Source organism: Branchiostoma belcheri, unplaced genomic scaffold (assembly GCF_001625305.1).
Source record: "Branchiostoma belcheri isolate BF01 breed outbred unplaced genomic scaffold, Haploidv18h27 scaffold26, whole genome shotgun sequence".
NCBI lineage: Eukaryota > Metazoa > Chordata > Leptocardii > Amphioxiformes > Branchiostomatidae > Branchiostoma > Branchiostoma belcheri.
This window is the reverse complement of record NW_017803865.1, coordinates 2,036,195-2,060,396: the sequence shown is the minus strand read 5'-3', so window position 1 is coordinate 2,060,396 and position 24,202 is coordinate 2,036,195. Positions and strand designations below refer to the sequence as shown.

Here is a 24,202-nt window from a genome sequence, read left to right as displayed (position 1 = left end):
GCCTCTAAAACAAAGCATAAAATGTTCATTTTCAAGAGACATTGAGATTTGAAGCCACGGACGATGGGAACATTTTAAGTACTGATGTGATTCTTCCCTGTCTCTTCCAGTCCCTAGTGGAGGTATTAGAAGTAAATCCGGGAAAAGAAATACTCCCTAAGGAAAGTCCACCTGTTCCATTTCAAGTCGACGCCATGTTTAGACGTTCTCTCTGCGGCTCGCATTCCGACCATAACAGTTTATTTATAATCGAGCCGCAGACGACAGATACACGGTTTAGAGAAGGAGCAGAGGATGGGACAAGGGAGAGGGTGCCAACAGGGGACGATCGGTTATAGCTTGGATATATAGATATAGTAAATTAAACGTTAAGACCTTAAATCAACTTCTTTCTTTACCAAATTACATTCACCTAAATGATAGTCCAAAATACAATAGCAATATACGAATTTGCATAATATTACAATTGTCACACCATACGACGTAAAATTGGGCGATAAAATACAACTCAACTACTCCTAAATGACAAGTCATTGTAAGACCATACCAAGCACCTTCCGTAGGAGTCGCAGGCGCGGGCGTGGCCGTGGCAGTGGCAGCTGTAGGACGGCGGCTGCTGCTGGTCCGAGGCCCGGTCCACCTGGCAGTCGTACGCCGTGCCCTTCTTCGGGTCGCCACGGTAACCGGGTAAACAGTTCTCACAGTGTTCACCGTACGTGTTGTGCTGACAGTCCTGGGGTTGGGAGATGATTGATTGATTGATCGATCGATCGATTGATTGATTGATTTATCTATAGCAATGTTAAAAGGATACCATTTAATAGTACCATGATCAGGTTTATAATCTTAGTTTGCAAAAAACTGTAATAAGCAAACTTAGTCGTCTAATTTTTCTTCGCCAGACTGAATGATCGTAACGTCATATCACGTGACTGAGGCAGTGCCTGGAAGTCTATATCGCCCTCCTTCCCGCCAAAGACCAAAACTTTGCTGCTTTTGAATTTAATGTATTGGGAACACTATTACACATTTGTATATTTGCTTCCATGTGATTTGGGTATGTTCTTACCACGCATCGGCCGTTTGTGTCGCAACTGGAGGCGTGTCTGTAGCAGTAACACTGTATTCTCTGCACGGGCTGACAGTCGTATGGAGTCCCGCCCTGTGCATTCCCCGTGTATCCCTCCTCGCAGTGCTCGCAGTTGTTTCCCCGTGTGTTGTGTTGGCAGTTCTACAGAAATACAAATAAAACATACATTTCTTTTCACACTAACGACATTCTCATAATGCGTAACCACCACATAATCGTGGGTTTGGGCAGAAATAAATCTTAAATAAACTTGATCAATGAACGGAAAAATAGAAGAGTGAGATGGAATGAAGACACAAGAATGGATGAAATAATGAAAGGGCTTAAGTACCAAATAATGTGTCGTACCAAGCACCTGCCAATGTAATCACACTGATACGCATGCCCGTGACAGTTACATCGCCTGGTAACCCGTTGCTCACTGACGCGGGCGCCTGATTGGTCGGATATCGGCTGGCAGTCGTTGGGTGTGCCCCTCCGTGCGTCGCCATAGTAACCGGATGCGCAGTACTGACACTGACTGCCGTACGTGTTGTGTTCACATTTCTGGTAGAAGAAATCGAGACGGGCGTTCTGATGAAGTGTTTACCGAAAGGGGGAGGGGTTTTGGCACTGAGGATGGTCTTAGCGGTTAACCACACCACAAACGCTTTTGGGTAGTTTAGGAAAATTTAAGGCGGTCTTATTTCGGGGAGAGGGGGGGGGGGACTATGCTATGAGTCAGTGACGTTACCTACAAGATGGAGAAAGGGGTTGTCTAGAGAGAGCGCTATGCTACGTTAAAGCTCCTGCCACACATTCAGAACCTAGCCCCGACCATCAACTAACCAAGGTTGGCTGAAGCTCGGGAGCAGTCTGACCATATTTTGGCAACGCGTACCTTTCGATACGAATTAAATTTAATAAAATTTGAATAAAACCTGCCAACCACGCCCCGACTACTGCCGACCTATTCCCAACCACGAGCCAATCAGTCCCCAACCATAGCCCAGGCTTCCGTTCAAAATGGACATATTTTGGTAACGCCTCAGGGAGGAGCTTTAATCAATATAACATGGGCTTCAAAAATAGCACCCTTTCAAGGGTTGCATTTTTTATTGTAAGACGCGTCAAATCAGTAATTAGTCATGGTTTATTGTAGATTACATCTAAAATCGCGTATTATTGTCAAAGGACAACTACAGAAAATTTCTACAGCAGTTATTAGACTAAACATGCAAAGTCCAGCATGTGGCTACCACTGACGTTCATGAAGGTGGGGAGCGAGCCGGAGTGTTAGTGTACTAGGTGATAGAGATTAGGACAGGTAAGGGGGTTCTACTAGAAAGAGGTACACAAAACGTAAGGAAAATATTCATGTACATGCATAATAGTTAACTTTGATCATTACACAATATCGTTTTCTAAAAACGCCGTGTAAACATCTTACGTCTAATTCTTTAACACGTTTTCATTACATTTCTTTTCCTCTAATGGAGAAAGCTAACAGGATTAAGACAGAGTCTAGTTCTGAAATCGTAAAGACATTTTCTTTTGTCTCTAAGAAAAGACAGCTGATAAAACCAGGAAGTGTTAGACGACGACGTCGTACCATGCAGTTGCCCTGAGAATCGCACATGTAGGCGTGCCTGTGGCAGTTACAGGGCCGGGACACCCGCCGGGTGATCACAGCGCCCGTCTGACCAGGCAGCGGCCGGCAGTCGCTGGGCGTGCCCCTTCGAGCGTCTCCATAGTAACCGGGGGAGCAGAATTCACACTGGGTGCCTTGCGTGTTGTGCTGGCAATTCTGATCGTAGAACAAAACGTGCGTGAACGTGCTATAAATGCGCTTTACAAAGATTTGAAAAGGAGATTGCTTTTACCATTTTTACCAAGCTTGGGTAACAGCGTTCAGGCTGGAAGGAAGGGGAAGGGGGCAGGCGTCGAAAGCTAGGAGAGAAGAGGGCAGTAATAGGTATCACTACCATAATACTGAGAATTCAAAGTTGTCAGAAGTCATCTACCGGAGTTTTAGATCATGAAAAAACACACATTGGCATAGTACTTTAGCCTCTAAAGTGACCATTTAGTCCATGACTAGAAAATTTCATACGGCAGAACCTATCGTGAATATGACTCTATGAATCTTCCAGTGGACCGATTAGAAATCTTCCAGTGGGCCGATTAGAAATCTTCCAGTGGGCCGATTAGAAAAAATCAATTGTTACAAACGTCATCTGGATTATGGAGACAAGTCACTCCTTAAACTCCATAAACCCCGTTCACCCTCTCAGACCCTACCCTACCTGTTCCTTTAAAAACAGTGTCTGGAGAGCCTGTATTACCTTTCATCTAACGTACAATGTTGAGTCTTAACGCCAGACACTGCGACAATACACCCGCTTCTTGACTTGTCAGCTGCGGGGAGATATAATACAGGGGCGCGGGGAAACTCTTTGATCTGGAAATTTTTCAAGTCGCGTCACGTAATCTACCTCCATCCGACACCCGCTAGATTCGGTCTTCGCATGAAATAGCATGTAAGGGTTGAAGCTAATGGCACTGGGTAGTGTTACCGTCGACTGTTAAGTGCTTCCAGCAAACGGTGAATGGAAACACTGTTCAAAATCTGCTTGCCTTTAGTTGTGAACGTTAGAAATGAGTGAAAGTGTTATAGAGGACAAGGGAAAGCGACAAAGAAACGCAGCCAGGGTTGAAAGTTGCATTATCTATATCAAAGAAAGCAGGGATTTGCCATTCAGTGCTTCAAATAATAATAAAGAAGATGTATTCCCTTGGTTTACGTTTGCCACCCAATTGATATAAATGTTGACCTAATAAGGTCACTGTCGTATCCAGAACCGTGTTTTATGAATAACAATGCTTAGGCTCGGTTCTGGATAGTCCACGCATATTCAAAACCGTGCCTAGGGCAAATCTGCGTTCTTGGATACGCGGAGTCTGTCCAGAACCGTGCCTGACAAGACAGCTCCATAGCAGGTCCAACTTACGAGACAGTATCCCGTCGACGGGTCGCGTATGTTGGAGTGTCCGTTACAGGTGGATCTACCTGAGAAAAAGAGAGTTGTTAGCAGATGTGCTGTTTCCTGAGAGGACGTTATTTTCAAAATATCGCACACACACATATACATACCGACGCTCACACACACGCACACACACATTCTCTCTCTCTCTCTCTCTCTCTCTCTCACTCACTCTCTCTCTCTCTCTCTCTCTCTCTCTCTCTCTCTCTCTCTCTCTCTCTCTCTCGCACACACTCATGCAAACAAACACTTCCAAAATAAAACCTCCGTAAATATAAGAAAACAACTCACCGCATCCGACCTCGTCCGACCTGTCTGCGCAGTCCGGCTGCCCGTTGCAGACCCCGGCGGAGGGGACGCACTGTCCGGAGCGGCAGGTGAACTGGGACGGCCCGCAGCCCCGCGGCACCGGCTGGGCCATGTCTGCTGATGCACACGGGGAGGGAAAAATGACGATCAGTCGGGTATTTCCACAGGGGTGCCCAAGTATTCTCAGTGATTGCTACAAAATACGAATTCTGACCAGGCGTAGATGTATCATTCGCCTTTCCTTCGATTTGCGACCGATTGCAATCGTATTCGTAGAGATTTTGACGAGTTCCAAACAATTTTCGTACCTTTTTTTGACAATTGTGACAGATTAGCCGTGTTAACCGTTTGAACGAAATTTATAACGAAGGTGAATGAAACACTGATAAAATCGCTAAGAATACTTCGGCAACCCAGGAAAACTTATTTCTCTTTTTTTCACAATTGTTACAAAGTCACACCAGATCTGCCATTGACAGGTGACGACGTCACGTGATGACGTAACCAGCAACAAGCTGGGGAAGCGAACTAACCGGGAAGGGGGGGGGCGTCTGGAAAAGGCCAGGGATAGGTGCGGGGACAGAAACTGGTTTATTGACGATTGTACACTTAAAACTCGACTCTTTCTTTGCGACAGTTGTCTGACCACTACAGCTTAGCATCCCGTGTACATGCCTCTTCTTCTTTTGTCATCCTCAACTGAGGTGAAGCATGGTGCCTTTTCAAGTAGCTATTACTAGTGCAATGCGGTTTCGCCGCTGATTTTACAAGAAAATGCTTTCCTTTATATAAATTTCTTACTAGAACACTGGATGGATTTGTCGGTAGTGTTAACGAGACGTTGATCATCAGAAAAAAAAAGAGCACTAGCGGGATCAGGATCAGGAACATCAAGACACAGGGTGAACACTTACCACATATACTATGGCGATTATCTATGAGTTAAGATTAACGGCATCCTAAAACACCATGGTGGGTTATAAACCGCACTTCGTTCGAGGGAGCTCCGGAACTAAACACAATTACAGATGATTTTTTCTTTTAAACTCGATGATGACAAATCTACTTTTGCTTGAGTAATTTGTTTGTGGGATAATGAAATCCTGTGCAAATCCTGTGCACGTCTGCTCGGTAAAATAACGACTATTTTCACCCGTGGAGCAAAGAGTTGAGCTCGAGTGTAAAATCTAGTAGTACTGTCATTTCAAAGCTCCTTCAATCAAAGTGCAACATATGTAGCATTAAGGGTCACCAAAGAGACAGGCGTGATATGAAGCGTCTAGAAGCAGACTTTAATATTACGGGAAGGTTCTGCAGAAGACATTAGGACAGGACTGAAGGCTGAAGCACGGACGACACAGGAGCACAGAATACAAACTGAAGTACCATTGAGCGCTGAGGATGGCGGGAGCCCATAAATAAATACCATGTAAAGCAGCCTACTTCCATCGGGCAGAACATCCGGGGCATCTAGATAGAAAAGAAATGATGACGTGTGATATATAGTGTTACGTGACGTCAGGTGGTGATGACATGTGATGTAAGGTGTTTTCGTGACGTCAGGTGTTGGTGACGTGTCATATATAGTGTTTCGTGACGTCAGATGCTGATGACGCGTGTGCTATATAGTGTTAAGTGACGTCAGGTACTGATGACTTGCTTGTGATACAAAATGTTAGTGCTACAGTGTACGGTGTTATGTGACGTATAGTGTGACGTGAGACAGTAACGTATAATGTGACGTTTAATGTGACGTGTGACAGTAACAAGTAATAGTGACAAGAAAAGTGATGACGTCGGCCTGACGTCTTCGCTAAGCTGGCAGAATTACATGGTGCTAATTCCTCTTAATCTTATTAGAGCCTCATAATCAATTGATGGAAGAAATGTCCATTGCGGACCAATAATCATTGACTTCCCGAGATAATTAAGACCAATTGCTTTGCAACAAAAGGTAAATACCGTTTTAACACCTTCATTCACACTCACAGTACCGTACAATACAGTGCACTTTAGGTAATCTTCAAGCAGATCTTTCGGTGCCAAAGTCGTTACCAACGATACAGTATCCAGCGTCAGAAAACTGTACACATAGAAGGCCACAATCTTCCCAACCGACCTCTGCTTGGAGAGCATCTTTAGGAAGGTCTGACCTGGGGTTCCGCATTTAATCTCATGTTATTCCTAAACAAATATGATGGCCCACATGATTTAACACTCTCATTTGTTCAATAACACCAACATCTCCGACTGCCCTAAAACACGTGTGGGGTCCGGATCCGGGTCTCTGAAACGTAATCTCCGTAACCTAGGGATAACGGCGGATTAGGCAAAACCCATATATTTAGTACCTTTACAGAAGTAAACATTTTTCTTCTCCTCCTTTTCCTCTAAGACGAATAAAATACGTCAATATTTCTACGACTAGAGCTTCCCTGGATTTTTCGGTTCACCTAATCTAAGACGATTCGTGGCTGGGCAAAATATTTGTTCAACATCAATTCAAAAACGTTGTTGAATGCACCAATCAAACGCCACATCGTATGCATCTTGACGCCGGTTTCTGTAATAGTACTACAATATACCTGGCCGATCTGATCACGCCAGGTAAGCCGACATGTGGCACCACCAAAGGCGGCCAATGGCGGGGCTTCCGGAACGATTCATAAAGCACCGCGCCCCAAAACAGGAAACCAAGGCGGAATTTCATTTATTACGACAATGTGTGTTTAGCAAAAAAGAGTTGAATAGTAATGTTCTCACGCCCTTGTAGGTCAATACTGTAGAATGTATCACCAAACCACAAGATCAGGTGAGAGTGGGACGACATTTAACGTTAGCCTCAGGCCAGCGGCACCGCCCACAGGCACACCTGTACGGGACAAGGACCGGAAATGTACCCTGGCCTCGGCCCAAACAATCTGTCTGACACGCCGCTTTCACATAGCCTCCACCAGGCCTTCCTTTGGGATAGTGTTTCGGCGGCAAACGATTTTCGATGGTGGAATTAATCAACCCAATGCAGGTACTGGGAACTAGAGTCGTAATCGTTATCAGATAGCAACTATTTATTTCTGCCGGTGCTGAGTGCAGCCAAACTAGCTCCTATTAGAACGAGTTAAACATATGTTTATGTCCCAACATGTTCAGTTTCCAAGTGAGTCCCTAGCTAGCTCTCAGAAGTACGTGTCTTTTCCCTACGCTCGAATCATCACGCCCGTTGAGCTGTACCTAGCTAGCCTGGTGATCATTAATTCTCTATGGTCCTCTATGGGCCAGCTTCGGAGTGTTTCGGCCCCGGTATGTTGGAACCAGGCCCGTTGCTCTGGCCAAGGAGATTTGCTATAGCAGTCGATTTTTCCATCCGGCTTCCAATTATATATATATTAGTAAATTCCTGCTTCGTGACGATCTAATTGAAACCCCTAGCGTGCACTGGGCACGAGGCTTGGTGAGCGGGCACACTCTAAAGGGCTGTAGAGCTGTGGATGCCATGACGGTCTGTTCACCAGGCTATCACGCCTGCTGAGCCGGAGATTTACTGCAGTAAGCTTCATGTCCAGTTTCGCTTCACACATGACTTAGTGACCCTTGACACGGGGCCAATCAGCTAACCCTCCCCGCAGCAGGCAGATGTTATCTGACAGGATCTGCACCTGTCCGGGATGGTAGGGATGGACCAGGATGCTACAAAGACTCGAAGGGTCGAACTAGCCTGGAAGCCAGACTACTGTAGCCTCTACCAGGGTCAATACTTCACTTGGCCTGGGGGGCCAGTCGCGGAAAGATAATATTTTCTGTGGGCATATGAATTATGGTGGATATAACCCCCTCGTATTGCAAATTCACGTTTGTGAAACCTTCGAATTCACCTTGTCCCATGAGGGCTGGAGACTATGGCAAATTTCTCTCCCAAATTTCTCCGAGTGAACAGTACTAGTGTGGAGGAGACGATGCACTAAGACTGTTTCCTGACTGGAAACTTTCCAGGGCCTTCACGTGCCACCTACTCGGCTCCACTGCCAGCATGCCCCAAAGGAAACTTTTCCTGGCACCCCTGAGGAAAGCCTGGAGCACAAAGCTTTCTTCCAGCAGCTAGGCAGCAGTCTGGCTTCAAGGGTCGAACTCGTTATCCCAGACTCTTATCTCAAGAATGTATATACCCTGCATGATATTTCGTTGTTATGAATTTAGCAATTGAAGACGAATTTTCTATGGATATGCAAAATACTAAGTAAATCTTATCATTTGCAAAATACAAGGGTCCTGCTTTTCTGACAACCATCAACAACTGGGTCACATTCTCGGCCAAGGTAAACTTCTAAAAGTTCCTAAGCCACATATAGGAGTTTCCTGACCTCATGCACGGATACCCTGACTCTTGTGAAATGAAGGGTATCCTGTGGCGAAGGTTTGGAAATGAGCGTGACATCGAGAGTTTGGCAAACCGCAGACTCTTAAGCCTGGATCTCAGACCCGGCGCGACACCAGTCGGCAGGGTGCGGGGAAAGCCACACGCCCCTATCCCAGAGTTGGCACCCGGGGTCCGACTTATCTCTTGCGCCGGGGTAAGGGGGTCTGTGGTAAAATTAATGGGACATGTCGTCCCTGGAGCCGAGGAGCTAACCTGTATATTGATGATATTCCCCCTCGCAACAGCCTGGCACCCAGGCTAATTCTCCTCGCCAGCACGACAGGACAGAGTCTGGGCTTTCCACGAAACAACACTTCCTTCTCCAACCAAACCGCACTCCACAAGTTAAACATACAATCTTCCTAAAATTTCTTTGTTGTGTGACATCAATTTTATTAATCCATTTTCTAGAAGGTGGCGAGTTAAAATGGAGGTACTTTATGAACACGCCTCATTTGAAACGGCGTGCTTCATTGTTGTAGTACAATAATGATTATATTAAGTTGAGCAAATAAACTTTTGTTAAAGTAAACATACCGATGATGCGAGACAGTCCCTAACATAAACCACATGTCTTACTAATTGAAGCCGGCTCCTAGCGGCCGGCAGAAGTTAACCTGCGGCGACGGAACATCCGTCGAGGAACACACGCAGTGAATGATATCGTGAATTGATACGCTCCTACGTGTAGGCAAACTATATGAAATTCACCTGCGTTGAGCGAAAAACAATGTTAGATTTTTATTTCTAACATATAGGATTTTAATATTTGTTTCAGTCTATTGGATGTTGTTCATGTTTGTCTCCTGACTGATTGAATGCAGCATGCCTTGTCCTGTATGATATGTTCTATATACATGTAGTATATGCCGACAACCAACACAGATCGATCCAAGCCTCGTGTCTTGGAAAAATCTTCAATCTCCCATTCACACAGAAATGAATCTTGTACTTTCAGACACCACATGCTACGTTTACCTTATCTTCACGTGCATCGCAGAGGGAAAACAACATTGCTCGGTATTGATTTGATACACGTGGCTAACGATGGTCTTTAGCAAAAAGCAGAAACAGTTTCTTCCTGTGGGTAACTCAATCAATCTTTACACTACAAACGATAAAGAAATGAAGAAAGAATCTGGCATCCGGGCTAAGAAGAACAACTTTATTGCGCAACAGATGTAGCAGGTACAACGTATGGCAATATTGTATCCAATATTCCTCACTGACAAAAAAGCACCCAAATCGGAGCATCTCTGACAGAGGCACTAAGTGTTAGCCTGGTACCTAAAATATACTGCTGGTGAGTCTTTTTTGTCCTCTCTGGAAAAAAATACGGAGAGAGGACGAAAGACACTCGGCAGCTATAATAGGTCCGGATACCTAGCTACAAAAATGTAGGGCAATCGATGTCCTGTTTAACAAACCTGCTATTATATATACAGTATTCAACGGACCCATATCTCAAGCCCTCAAGTACATGGCACCATTACGTTCGACCTGAGTTATGTCTGACCCAGACCTGTTTTTGTTGATATACAAACATCGCCCTTTGTACCCCTTAGTAAATCTCTCAACGTTAACGTGACGTAGCCATGTCCGGAAGATAGATTTGCACTTTCCAGACCCCTCTAGGGACAAACCGGGAGTGGGGCGATAGGGTGAAAAAATTATGTTACTGAATTTTTCTGGTCAACATGCAATGCTCTCATCTGTCAGTCTGCATTTTGGCTGTACTTTCTGAAGAATGCCTTAACCCTCACTATGTTGTTTTCCTATATTCTTTCCACGTGGCTAAAAGCAAGCAAATGAACAGTACTATACTACTGGGGACTGTACAATATTTATCTTCAATGGAAACCAGATCTGCCAGTGCCCTACATACATGTCGAAGAGGATTTTGGGCCTGGATAGGCCTCATCAACCACCTCCGGACCCACCAGACCAAACAAACAACCTATAAACCTTGCTCGTCTTCAACAATAAGGACGAACAACAATACACTACTCACTAGACAGTTTTCAAGATATTAAAAAGTCAGTCAAAAAGAGCGGCCCAAACTGCAATCCTTTACAGTTCCGGACGAAGACTGTGCTCTGAGAACAAGAATTATTAAAAACCTGGTTTTCAGTTTTCACCTACATAACCATGCACCAGGGAACACCTCTACCTGACCCGTCCCTTGCTGTACTCTGTCTGGAACACGGGAACTGTTTGTTTGTGTAACCTCTCACAAGGTGCACTGCTGTAGGCCGGAACACAAACTAGCTCTCGGTCAACACACTAACACACTAAGTACATCAGCCGGGGGCCCTTCTCACGGCCTGTACATACCAGTAGTGTACACGACTTGGGAATGCCTTCGCTTGGGGCTCATTATAACGGCACCACGTTTTTAAGAGTCGACCTTGACTCTTAGCTTACAACACCTACAAGACCGCCTTTTATTCTAACAACAAAAGGCTGGTCCACGTACCGCGATCCTGTTTGGGAAATACTAATAAGACGCACGTCAAGCCTAGCCTCACAATGAGGCGTGTCGAATACAAAGACAGGCACAAATGAACACCAGTTGATTCATGATAAGAACGTCCGTCGGCTAGGCCTGGGCGTGAGGCTACCACTTTCTCCAGTTGCACAACACAGCTTGGTGAAAACTGCTTATGGAATACAGACTTTCTGGCACGAGCAGGGGGGCCGTGCCGACAGACAAACTTGTAGATGCAGACTTGGAAAGGTTGGTCACAAGCCAAAGCGCTTCCTATATAAATACACAGATACAAAACCGTAATGTAGAAAGATTCTCCTTGGCCTAATGTCAGGATAGTCTAGTGCGCGGCGAAGCGAAGCCATACGGGGCAAATAAAGTCCACCTGTACAAACCAGAGGTTAATAATCTGCCCAGGGTCGTAAGGTAATAACATTCTTTTGTCGTTACAGCGGTTTTAAGCCCAGGCCGTGAAAAGGTCGACCCTTCCCGCGAGGCCACACACCTACCGGGACAGTTGGTCTCGTCGGTGTAGTCCGAACAGTCGGCCCGCCGGTCGCACACCCACCGCCGGTCGATGCACCGCCCGTCCCCGCACTGGAACTGGCTCCCGGGGTCGGGGCACTGGGTCCGCTGAGACCGGGCCGCCGCGCCGAACAGCATAATTACCACGAGCAAGGTCGCCATTGGTGAGGTGTAAAGGGTGGGGAGGGCACTGCTGACCCGGCCGGTACTTGTATCGTACTGTTGGTGCGCCTTTTTCGGAAGAGATGCCCGCTGAGACGACTGCCTGCTGACGTGACCTGCCGGAAGTGTTTACATGCCCCTGGTTCTCCCGCCACCGGTTCGCTAAGCCGTGAGGAGAAGTCACGAAAGGCCACGGAGTACAATTCTCAGAAGACGGGAAACAATTCACATGCCTGCAAAAATCACCGCACAGATTAACGCCCCGGGTATCTTAAAGGGGGAATAATATAAACTACACTGACCCCTTCTTGGGTTACACTTTAACAATAGGCGCTAGTTACGAATGTCCACTTAGCCTGTACTGTAATCAAGATAGCGGACGCAGTTGATAAAAGGGGCAGTCACAGGAGACGGATCGTTGTTATGGCAACGGAGAGGAAACCTGTAGGCTCAGTCGGTAATTTGAGACGCGCCATTTACCCACTTTGTCTCCTGCTGAATTATGGGCAACGACCCAGCTTATAATCCACCGGCAAACAATGGAGTAATCGATGAATTAAGTCTCCTCAAAATGAATTATGAAGTTATCACCCTCGCCTTATTGGCCATTGGTCGCGGATTGAGAGTGATGTATACCCTCGTATCTTTCAATTAAAGCTTTCGGACTTCAGTCGCATGAGTCGGTTGAAAAGAAGGCCAATTGCATTGCTCTTTTTTCTGACAGATTGAGAGATTGCCAACTGAAAGAAACCTATTAAATTCACCCGAACCACGCCACCTTGCGGTCTCTACTCTTCTCGGCAACGTGGCCTTCTCCTATCCCTTGATGATACATACATTTGTACTAAAGTAAATTGGAATCCAGACTGTTGCCAGGAGCCACACAGGTCAGCTCTTCGGTCCATATCCAACAGTCATAGACCCCAAGAAAATTTTGCCTCAGCTCCCCAGAAGGCCCTAGAGAATTCCAGCAGGCAAAATCACGGTGGCGGGCTTTGTTGTCAGTTCATGAGGGGATAGAAGCTTTCAGCGCCAAAAAAAAACACTCTTTACAAAATGTAGCCCTGGGAAAGACTGGTGACATAGCCTCAGCCCAGGTAACCACTCTGGACACACCTGGATGCAGGTTGTGTCCAGGGCCTACACGGTCCTAAGCTCCAAGGCCAACATTGAAATTATACCACAGACCCCCTCAGTTAAATAGGCCCTGATCCTCGCAGGCTAAATTGTAACTCTGGGCCTAACGTGTTATGGGACTGGCATCCAGGCTAATCTTTATAAAGGACACCGGAGTGTTTGACAACTCAGGGCCTTTGCTCTGGCAGTTGATCTTTCCAGTCGGCCTTTCTATTAAATCGGCGTCCAAACTGCGTGCTGGGTGCGAGGCAAGCACACTCTCTCGGCACCCAAGGTATCGTAGACGGCGGGGAGCCACGATGGACGGTCTGTTCTCAAGGCGACTGGTGACCAGATTGACTAAAAAATGTACCAGCAAGTCCCATCGCCACGGATGATATTAAACAGGCCAACCCCTCTCTGTGAGGCGCTGACATGTTGTGAGAACACACATGACGAGTGGTGGCCAACTTCCACCCGTTTGTTTATATTATCTGGGGCTTTTAGCGCAAACTTGAACTTTCCTGGGGCCGCAAGACAAAAGCAGGGCATGTCTGGGCTAATCCATCATCAGGAGGGGCGAGAAAAAATAGTTGCGGTGCATTTTTGGACACGGTTTAACATTCTTCAGTTGACGTGATACTCATATTCTCAGTGACAGCGTATGATTTCGATTTTCATTTTTCACTCCTCTATGTCATTTTTTCTGACTTATAATTGCCTCCACTTCGCCGTCTTGACATGGTGTCGACACTGACGTATATGTAAACCGTTTTGAAGGTTTTAAAGGTTTGTGCAGGTGCAGATTCAAGGCTTCTGTTGTATGGAATTGTTGACTTTACTGACGTAGAAGTCCTTACGATCATCCACGCTCAAACAGTCGGGTGGTGGTGGGACTGCCAACATTGTATGATATGCCAAGGCCGTGGCTGTCGTTTTACACAAACGAGGAAACACACTTTTAACTTATCATCACGATGGTTTGAAATATTGACGACAGTTCATATACGATCCGTCATTCCAGTCTCAGCTGCAAAAATGTTTAAAACTTGGCCTTTCAGAGTTCCGTTAAACCCATAGTTAACCGAGAAACAGCGTAGAGTATAGACGTACACTCCCTCCAAAAAGATCAGATACAACTCTTATATGGCTGTTCCTTCTTTATTGTTTCAAACTTCATTGTAACCCTTTTTGTTTTGCACACGTTGTACAAAAAATGTCACTTGGTTTCAACACAATGTTAACATCACAGCCACTGTGGATTATGCAGCAAGCTTAAGTTGCGGCTACACCAATTTTCTTTGGTTGTTCTTGAATTTTTTAAAGTAATCAATGAAATGGGCTGGCAGAAAAAAAACTAGGCATCCTGTGATATCGATAGCCCCAAATGCTGCCTCGGGAGCCACAAAGTCAATATATTGGGCTGGTTATGTATAAGGCCATGTTGATTTGATTACTAGTATATGGATGACCTCCTCTGGGAACCCCAAAACTGTTGCAAGCATGCGAATAAAAAAGAAAAGTTTGGCAAAAAAAAAATTTCCTTTATCATGAAATCTATGTGGTCATAAAGGTTGAACAACATATAGAGTATGGTATGGGGAACAATAATAGACTCTTCAGTGTCATTTCTTAACATTTTCCTCTTTTCCTGAATTGATTTTGGCATTCTATGACATATAATATAGTATCGTTTTCTAATACTTTTTTTTTGCAACATACGACATATATTCGCTCATTTTGTACAATTTGCAGTATGGTCAAAAACTTTTTTTTTTTGGAAACAGAGGAAAATTCATGTGGGTGCAGATGTCATCGATATAATCAAATCAACATGGCCTAATTCAGACAATGAATTTTGAACTTTTAATCAAATTACTGCATTGATAAATGGCAAAACTGCAATAGCTAGCTAGCTAGAGAGACAAAATATGAGAATTTTGGATTTAGAACCTGAATGGTACATGTACATTTTTTTGTTGCTGAAAATCTGAAAAAAACTAGAGTTCCACGATCTCATACCTTCGCCAAATGATGTTAACTTATATACAATGTATTAATCCCCCTGATTATGCAAATAGGATCCGCAATTGCATGAATTATATCTGTTGATCATAATCTCCACCAACAGTCTTATTTTAACAAAGAAAGCCATTATAGCATTTCCTCATATATTATGCAAATGAGGTCCTTATTTGAATAAGTTATGTTAAATTATGTTCACCTTCACTAAACTTCAAACACCCCAAGTATAAAATTCCAGGCAGTTACCACTATGCAATTATAAAATTTTCTCATTAATTATGCAAATTAAGTCTTCATTTGCATAATCAATATCTGCCTGTGTTTCTCTCGTTCTTAATAACATATGTCGCAAGCTTGAACTTCCTATCATGGAATGCAGCTGATTAATAGAATTGCCTCATTAATTATGCAAATTACATCCATATTTGCATAATTGTAATATCATTATGTCAAGCATTACTCAAGCTACCTACATACCAAAAATCATGATGATCCATCAATCGGTTCTTGAGTTATCCTCCTTTAAACATTTGTCCTTTAAACCCCCCTGCAGTTCTAGAGAAAGCAACTAGGGGGCCCAAACTCATGTCACTTCTTCCCCAGCACAAGAGCTACCTGCCATCCAAATTTCGTCACCCTAGCATGTCTGGATCATGAGATATCAAAACCGGAAGTTCAGCTGCAGTACCATGACAAGCTGCCAGGGGGCCCAAAATCTAATCAGTTCGAGCTCTCATCAAGACCTACCAAATATCAAGATAATCCATCTAAGCTTTCTCGAGTTATGCTGTTGACAGACACACACACAGACACACACACACACGGCCAGGAAAACATAACCTTCTCCAATTCTTGGCGAAGGTAATGAAGCAGGCAAATCGAAGAACTGTTCATAAATTGGAGTGGCCTTACCAAATGAAAACATAGAAGCAGTGTTGACACAGAGAGCACAGTTTGGCACAGATAGCACACATGTTCCACAAAACCATGATATGTCAGCAGACAATAATACTGCCACTATATCTGATATGTCCCAGTTGTAGCTATATGTACACAATATATTCATAACCACAGACTGTATGGAATGCATACATGAGTTGATATACTTATTATGCAAACATACATACAGATAATTTTTAGGATTCATTTCATACAGAACAACTATACTTAACACTTTCTGAATAGGCTGTTCTTGCATGTATTACATACCTACATGTAATTTTTGCCTAATTAGCATAGGATAACTCATCAGTAAGTCATTACTTACACAGCCTTCAAACTTGGCACTCATCCTTACAAACTCATACTCTTACCACAATACAATATGCTGGACAAAATATTTTCAATTCTTCACTTTTTCTTTCTTTTGTACGCACAGCTTCAGCTCAAATATAGTGCAACAACAATGTCTTTACACAAGTAACTCATTGCACTGTGTTTCCTTCAGAAACAAATAGGATACAGAGTTCAGGAAGGGAAAAATCATAAAAGGTCCCCAGCTCAGACAACACTCGGGATATATGCAGTTAAGTTCTACACTTTTCCCAGTTCAAAGGCTCAAATGAAACATGCAAATGGTTATTTTTTTCATATACTGTCTGATAGACTCATCTTATACATACTTGTCATTTCCACTCTCAGATTCACATTATAATCTTCGAACAACAATCAACATAATAGGATATTCCATTCCCAACAAATTCAATGTCTTTCTGTGCAAAAATTGATTGCGATTATTTTCAAACCTCCATTTTCTGTGTTTGTATCAAAGTTTTCTGACCCTGTGCAATCTTTCTTTATTATTTTCATATACCGCAAATGCAGAAACTTTCACGGTGGTTTTATTTTGTTCGCAGTTTTTGTGGTGACCTCTTCATTGCAAATTCGTGACACTACCAATAGTTTGATTTCTGTAGTACAAAATTGTTTCAACCATGAATTTAAAATGCCACCAAAACCTCCTTTTCCTTCCTACCACAAAATATAACCCCTGTGAAATTGAATGCATTTACAGTAGCCGAGGGTAGCTCAAATGCTACTGATCCAGCACGCCGGCAAAATGTACGGCACTTGCACAAAACCTGTAATGTGCATAGCACTTTGCAACTGCCAGAACGTCTTCTTTGCGGTCGTATTAGTGTAATTAAGGATGACATGCAGTCTATAGTTTTGAAATGTTGTGTCCGTAAAGATATCCTTTGTAACAGGTAAAATTCTGATGCCATGTTGACCAACGGAAACTGTGAAAAATCTGGGTTGCAGGCAGTACGTTCTGCTGACGTGCTTACCAGTCCCATGTTGTAACTATCTCCCGGAGACTGTTCTCACTTTCTCATAGAAGAGCAGGTAGACCTCAGCGCCCAGCACCTCCTGCAGCAGCACTCTCCTCACCATCATGTCTGACGTCTTGATCCACTTCTCGCTGAAGACGCCATGCTCGCCCTCCGGAGCGCGCCGGTAGCACACAAAGTGGCCGGAGAATACCTCACCCAGGTGCACAATCACTGCCACTAGTCTGTACACAGACGTGTGCACAGGCTTTCTGCAAATGTAACCAGAAGTTGTACATTAAAGCATAACATTAAGTTACAGACATCATCTGATTGAATTGTTGATCAGCACCTGTGATTGAGAGCTGCTCCAAATCAGAATCTCAGGGTGGTGGAACGGAGAAGTAGGGTCTATACAGTGAAGGCCTTACATTCCTATAGATTTCATTACCAAAGCTTAAGTAACTGACATTCATTTGACGTTAAGTCTGATGGGTCATGTATGATAACAGACACTCACCTGAAGGGTGTGCTTTTGAAGACAGATTCCTTGGCTGGACTGAAGGGACTGATCATGGCCATACTGGGGTAACAGGACAGGCGTGATGGGGAGAACAGGGGGGTAGAGGGGAATACCGGCGAACTCAGGCAGCTACTCACTGGGCTGGGGGGGAGACAACATACAGAAATCAACAACACTAGTGCTGTTTTTGTGGTCAGTATCAACACAGTACTTATAGGAGTTCAATATTAAAAAGAACAGTCATTTGAACATCATTCAGCACCAGGGACAGAGTAAATCAGCACCAAGAACATGTCATTCAGCACCAAGGACAGGGACAGCAGCGTCAGTGTAAATGTCATTCAAAGTTCTTTATTCACAACCACTTGATTAGCAAGAGCGTAAGATCATCTGTCATCTTCATCAGCACAATTATGACTGGTCCACTGTGCACTGAAGCTAGGTGTCACTTTATGTTTGGGACCAAAGTGTTAAGCCTAGCTTGAGTGCACAGAAACTTGGTGCCAGTGTGTTTACCTCTGTGGAACAGACTCTCCACGGTGCAGTATCCCATTTGGCACTCTCCCATTCCTCACACCCCTGGCCTTACCCCCCAGCAGCCCTGCCTTGTATCTGAATGCTGACATGTCCAGGTACTCTGGGAACAACACCTGGTCCTTCCTCTTGGTGGGTGTGCCATTATCCAGCCACACAGTTCTCTGGATGTGCACACACATGCACTGGGGCAGCTGTGGGAGGAGAGGTACTCAATGTACATTGCAGATCTGGTTATTTCTAGTGGAGAGGCGCTAAAGTACTGTAGGGACAAGGAAGAATCTTGATGGGGGTTTCAATGTCTAGCCAAAGGGTTCTCTCGAGGTGAATACATACATTGCAGAAACAATTCTGTATGACTGGCACCAAAGTAAGAATAGTGCAGGCTAAAAACAGAAACTAAATGTGAACTACACTGTATGAAAAAAGCAAAAAACAAAACTGACGAAAAAAATAATTCAAAGACAACAGAAGGAAAAGTATTCTACACTTGACGGACTGGACTACAACTTTTACACATCTTCCAGCCTATTCTTCCAATGACAACACAAAAGTGCACACATATCTACTATGTCAGTATGATCTTATGTATGTTTCCAGAGCTGACCTTCCCCAGTGTGAGTTGCTTGATGAAAGCAGTCCTGGCTGTGGCTCCCTCCTCCTCCCAGGGACAGGAGGCCTGCACACAGGAATCAACAAAACAGGCAGGTATCAGACAATACCTAAATGTATCCGAGGGTTGGCTTGAACCAAAGCTAGGTACTCATTTTTACCTGAGTGAAGTGACTGAGTGCCTTCCCCAAAGGGCACAACATTGGCGCATGTTGATGGATTTAAACCCAGGACCAATGGGTTCTGGGACAAGCACCTAACCATATTATGCTGCACGATCCCACCCTACATTTTCAAAGGATACCATAGTTACATGTACCTTCTGACAGTTCTCACACTCCACATTCTGCACTGTCTCTGACATCACAAACTGCTGGAGGAGACCTTCCAAGGTGTGGGGGCCCTGCAGAGGGGCACAGAGCCAAAATGAAAAAGTGAACCCTACTAGTAGTAGGACTTAGGACTCACAGAAAGTGTCCATATTATAGTCAAGTTGTGATGACGTCTACTTACCAGTTCATCAGGTGGGAGACTGAGTGACAAGCTGTCAAAGTGGTCATACTTCACTGGACACTGAAGGGAAACAAGTGAAGTGAACAAGAATATAGTTTGAATTATGCAAGTACACATACAAGAAGGCACTCTCCATAATGTAAATGTGATTGCTCTTGCAGTGTTTTCTTTGGGCATAAAGAGGGAAAGAAGATTTTTGTTGTGCTTGAAGTTTGCAGTTGAAGCAATTCTGTAGTACAGTAGAAGTTAGTAGAACAATAAAACACATATTCCCAGTGTTATCATTATGTGGTAAGAGGTCACTGTAAAACATCCGACAAAAACCGTGGAAAATCTGGGTTTCATGCAAGTGCAGTATGCAGCATGCTGACATGCTGTTTCATTGATGCGTGTAAGACTAACCTTGTGCCAGCACTGTTTACACCTCAGCTGACTGGCCAACAGACCCTTGAAGGGATGGTCCTGCCCAGAGTAGGCCAGAGGTGGCAGGAAACCTGTAGAAAAAAAATTGATCCTGATGTTAGATTTATATATTATAACTACAATGTATATAGTAGCTATCATCAAATTTTCATCAACTACTCATCTATAACACTCGCACCTACAGTGTATAGTTGACAAGGGCCATATGCATGAAAACTACAGAACAATCCACACACACAGAGCAATTTTGTAAGCCCAGAAGATTATGTTAAAAAAATATAGATACATGTACATACCATTTGCCCTGTTGACAGCAGGGTCCCTCTTCCCTCCTTCTTCACAGAACTTCTCCTCCAGCTGCAAACAGTAGTGTAACTAATTAGGACTCACAGAAAAACATTACAGTCAAAATACTGACAAAAATATTGCAGGTAACATAAGGTAGAGGCCCAATAGCCTCTATAGACACATCATCCAGCCAGGAATGAAAGAAATCGAACCCATGACCTGTTAATCTTGTGTTCCCTTGCCTAGCACTCTAGTGAGATCATAGGGTCTCTCTATGCCCATAGTTTCTAAATCTCACATAATCCATACATTGTTGTAGAGTGTTTCTGATATCAAAGATTTGTGTCAATAACCTTCCTACCTGCAGCAGCCCTATGTTGAACAGTGACACCACCGAGGGAGGAGCTGTCTGTGTTAGGAAAAAATACAGTGAGGCATCTCATCCTCTTCAACTTGTCAAGAAATCTGAGATTTCAAACTTCCAGGAAGTAGATATGCAGTGGTCGAAATACTTTTTCTCAGTGCTCTGCAATATTGCAGAAGAGTCAAAATTATGTTCTGCAATTTGGAAATACTTTCTGCAAATACACAAGCCTCTATACTACAATTTTGCAGGTTTATAAGCATGAACTATTGATTGATATGCAAATTAGTGAAGACAAATTTTTGGAAGTAAAAAAGGAAACAAAAAATAGACAAGTCCAGACAAGGATGATGCAAATTAGTGAAGAAGCTCCTGTTGTTTCACTTTCAGAACAGGAGACTGTCCTTGGGGCCAAGACCGCCAAATCCCAAGTGCCAATTTTTCCTGCTGCAGAATTGCAGATTGTATAAATTTTTGTTCTGCAATCTTGAAAATCTATCTGCAGATTGCAGACTGCAGACAGGTATTTCGAACACTGATATGGTTTGTGCTCATGAATTACATCATACAATGGATTCCTGTATCTGTATCGGTATAGCCGGTATAACCGCCCTTTGATGTAACACATCAGCTTTGCAGGCATGCAGCGTGGCAGCAGCTAGCTACATTACACCAAATGACCTGTTACACCCAATCACACTGATTCCTACTCACACATAAAATTGTACAATACAACTTACATTACTCTGCTATTACACCATGCACTCAAGAAATTTAGCTGAGTGTTGACAAGAGCATGGAGCCAGCTTATGATATATATCAGGAACGGATTCTTACCTTCTCTTCATCCAGTGTTGATGTGAGGACCTGGAATAACTCATGGGCATCCTACCAAGAAAGAAAACCTGATTCAGTTTACAGGGTTTCTTTTGTCTTATCATCCTGCGCATTAATTTGTAAACACTAGAAACTGTAGTATACATATTCAACATCAGGTTGAACCTTTAGACAGATTAAACAATTAGTCAAAAAGGAAAGCACAATACATTGTACTAGATGGGATCTGTTCACTGTACATTTTGAATTAAAAATTGGGATTTTCTCAGCAGACCCTACCTGTTCCTCTGATGAGATGACCCATCTCCTGGCCCTCAGTGCCTCCAGCACCTCCACAGGGCTGAACGGGTCGGGGACTATGGCTTGGTTGGTCAACACTGTGAATACATGATACAGAATACATGAAAACACAGTGGGAAGAAACCCAGCCCTCCCCCCTTAAAATCCTAGCTACAGGCATGTGTGTACAAGAAGCTTTGTGTACAATGTATGTTAATGTCGTTCTGTGTGTCTGTGTATTTACATGTGTTTGTATGTTTGTGTGTGTGCGTGACTGTGTGTGTGTTTGGGACTTGTGTATGTATGCTTCAGTATGCACATGCATGTGTTTGTGTGTTTGAATAGGGTTAACGGTGACTGACCTTTCATGACTCTGACCATGGTATAGGCCAGGTAGGAGGTGTAGTTCTCATCACTGATGTGAGCATCGATGAAGTCTCCCAGCCACTGGACAAAGGAGGGGCAGGCAGCCAGGCTCTGGTGAGAGGGAGACCCATGTTACATCCAGGCAACAGTTCTTAATTCACATTGGAAATGCCAAAATGTATTGAAATGCATTTAACTTTATCCCCCTGAGTTACATGTATCACAAGCTGAGAGATATTTTGAAAGGTATCAAAATATCTTTGCTTACCTGCAGTACCACATTCATAAAACAGGTGTTCCCCAGGTTCAGTAGTCCAGGAGGCAGATCTGCTCAAATGGCAAGAAAGAAAATAACATATTATAAAACTTCTGCTCAATGGGTGCCTATCTTGTAAGCATCTACAATGTATGTTACAGAACAGAACAAAAGAACAGAACAACAGAACAATTCAAATCAACTGTTTAGTTAGATATTGACATTAGTAGTAGATTTTGTTGCAAATATAGATCTAGAACACATAATAGCTGTATTTTGTGACACTGAGGCAGCTCTTTTATCACTTTTATCACCTTACCCCTCTTGCGTCTCCTGCCCTTATTTTCAGGTCCCCAGAGCACATACACCCCTGCAATCACGGCAGCCGCCGAACCTCCCAGCATGCACCACTGCTGTGGATCCATCTTTTCTTCTGCCTTATATGCTCAGATCATTCTTCTGTAACAAGGGTTATGTCAGCAATGTCAGTGTCAACAAGTTTATAATCCACCTTCTCCACAGCCTAAGTAATCCCATAACCAATACAAATGGGCACGAAAATGCTACCTTAAGAGGGTCAAGGAGAAGCTTGTAAGATGTGTCATTGACAAATATCTGGGGTAATATGACCTTCAGTTACAGCATACATCAATTTATAGACTGGTTGTCCTGTATGGACATTGGACACTGCAATTACAGAGGTCCCTTCTTGCACAAATCTGTATCCATGCATCAAGCTATGCAGATGATCATTCACTGTTATCCTCAATGTCACCTGATTTGCCTCCTATGCAGACTTCTAGCTAGCGGGTCATCATTTGTCTCTAACAAGCATGGGTAGGATACAGCTCTCCCCCGATCCAGGCCCTCCCCACAAAAGAAAATGCTGCTCTAGTCACTTCTAGAAACAAAGCAGGCCCTAAAACTAAAGATTGGGCCAGCAAGTATATAGATGGAGCCCATAACACGTGGATGGCACCCAGGCTAGTTACTCTCATCCCTCATGCTTAGTTAATAGCTCCAGGAGCTTTATAAGGGGCCAATTAAGCAGTCCAATGGGATTGGGGAAGCAGAACATAGAACCCAGGGGTCTATGACATGGGAATAGCTAATCCTCTGAACAGTACTTCTTTAGCAGACCAACTTCCCTGGCATGTTATCTATCTATCTGGCCAATTTCTACTCTTTCCAGCCGCGTCTAAAGCCTGGTAGAGCTAAGGAGGAATGCATGACGTCATCTAACAACAAAGCCACCAGAACTAACATGCTGACTTGGCAAAATTCTTAACATCTTCCCTCGCCATCAATAAAATTGAAACTGTATAACCATGTCCAGGTGCAACTAAAAGCTGAGGAGGTTACATCTACGGCTCCAGCCAGTTCTAGAGCCCGTCTGTGATGCTGTGTTCAGCCAGCTGCGGCGTTCCTCCGTCGTGAAGCCATGTTTGATCAGACAGACGTCATCTCTCCCAGCATCATCATTCCTTCATACCGCCAGGAAAACGTCTCTATACCGCTCACACAGGCGCCCGGAGGGGTTTAGCGATAAATATCAAAGCTGCACGACTCCTTTGCTTTTATCCGTGCTGTCTGCGCAATAAAGGTCGCCACGGAAGACTCTGTTCACCACCAGGAAAGGCGATAAACCGACTCACCTCTGGCTGCTCCTTCTGTAAACCACAACATCACCTCGCGCATTGCTTATTGTTGGGGAACGCTCCATTCACCAGACAGGGTGGTCCAGGATATAAACTATCTAATATTCGAGTGTATAAAAGAATAGAT

At 44.0% G+C, this 24,202-nt stretch overlaps 1 protein-coding gene across 1 annotated transcript in view; it reads right to left on the bottom strand.

Annotated features, from left to right (window-relative positions):
• Nucleotides 1-24,135, bottom strand: part of LOC109471977 (laminin-like protein epi-1) — a 31,866-nt gene extending 7,731 nt beyond the window's left edge. The window contains 24 exon segments of the mRNA XM_019771529.1: nt 548-733; nt 1,070-1,231; nt 1,439-1,636; nt 2,682-2,876; nt 4,081-4,139; nt 4,405-4,536; nt 11,834-12,045; nt 12,047-12,111; nt 12,113-12,127; nt 17,505-17,694; nt 17,943-18,086; nt 18,462-18,673; nt 19,087-19,158; nt 19,411-19,494; nt 19,605-19,664; nt 20,007-20,098; nt 20,324-20,384; nt 20,677-20,724; nt 21,517-21,567; nt 21,796-21,893; nt 22,158-22,272; nt 22,430-22,488; nt 22,737-22,876; nt 24,073-24,135. Coding sequence (XP_019627088.1) covers nt 548-733; nt 1,070-1,231; nt 1,439-1,636; nt 2,682-2,876; nt 4,081-4,139; nt 4,405-4,536; nt 11,834-12,045; nt 12,047-12,111; nt 12,113-12,127; nt 17,505-17,694; nt 17,943-18,086; nt 18,462-18,673; nt 19,087-19,158; nt 19,411-19,494; nt 19,605-19,664; nt 20,007-20,098; nt 20,324-20,384; nt 20,677-20,724; nt 21,517-21,567; nt 21,796-21,893; nt 22,158-22,272; nt 22,430-22,488; nt 22,737-22,842 — 2,616 coding nt within the window. The 5' untranslated portion in view covers nt 22,843-22,876; nt 24,073-24,135.
• Between the last annotated feature and the right edge of the window lie 67 nt (nt 24,136-24,202).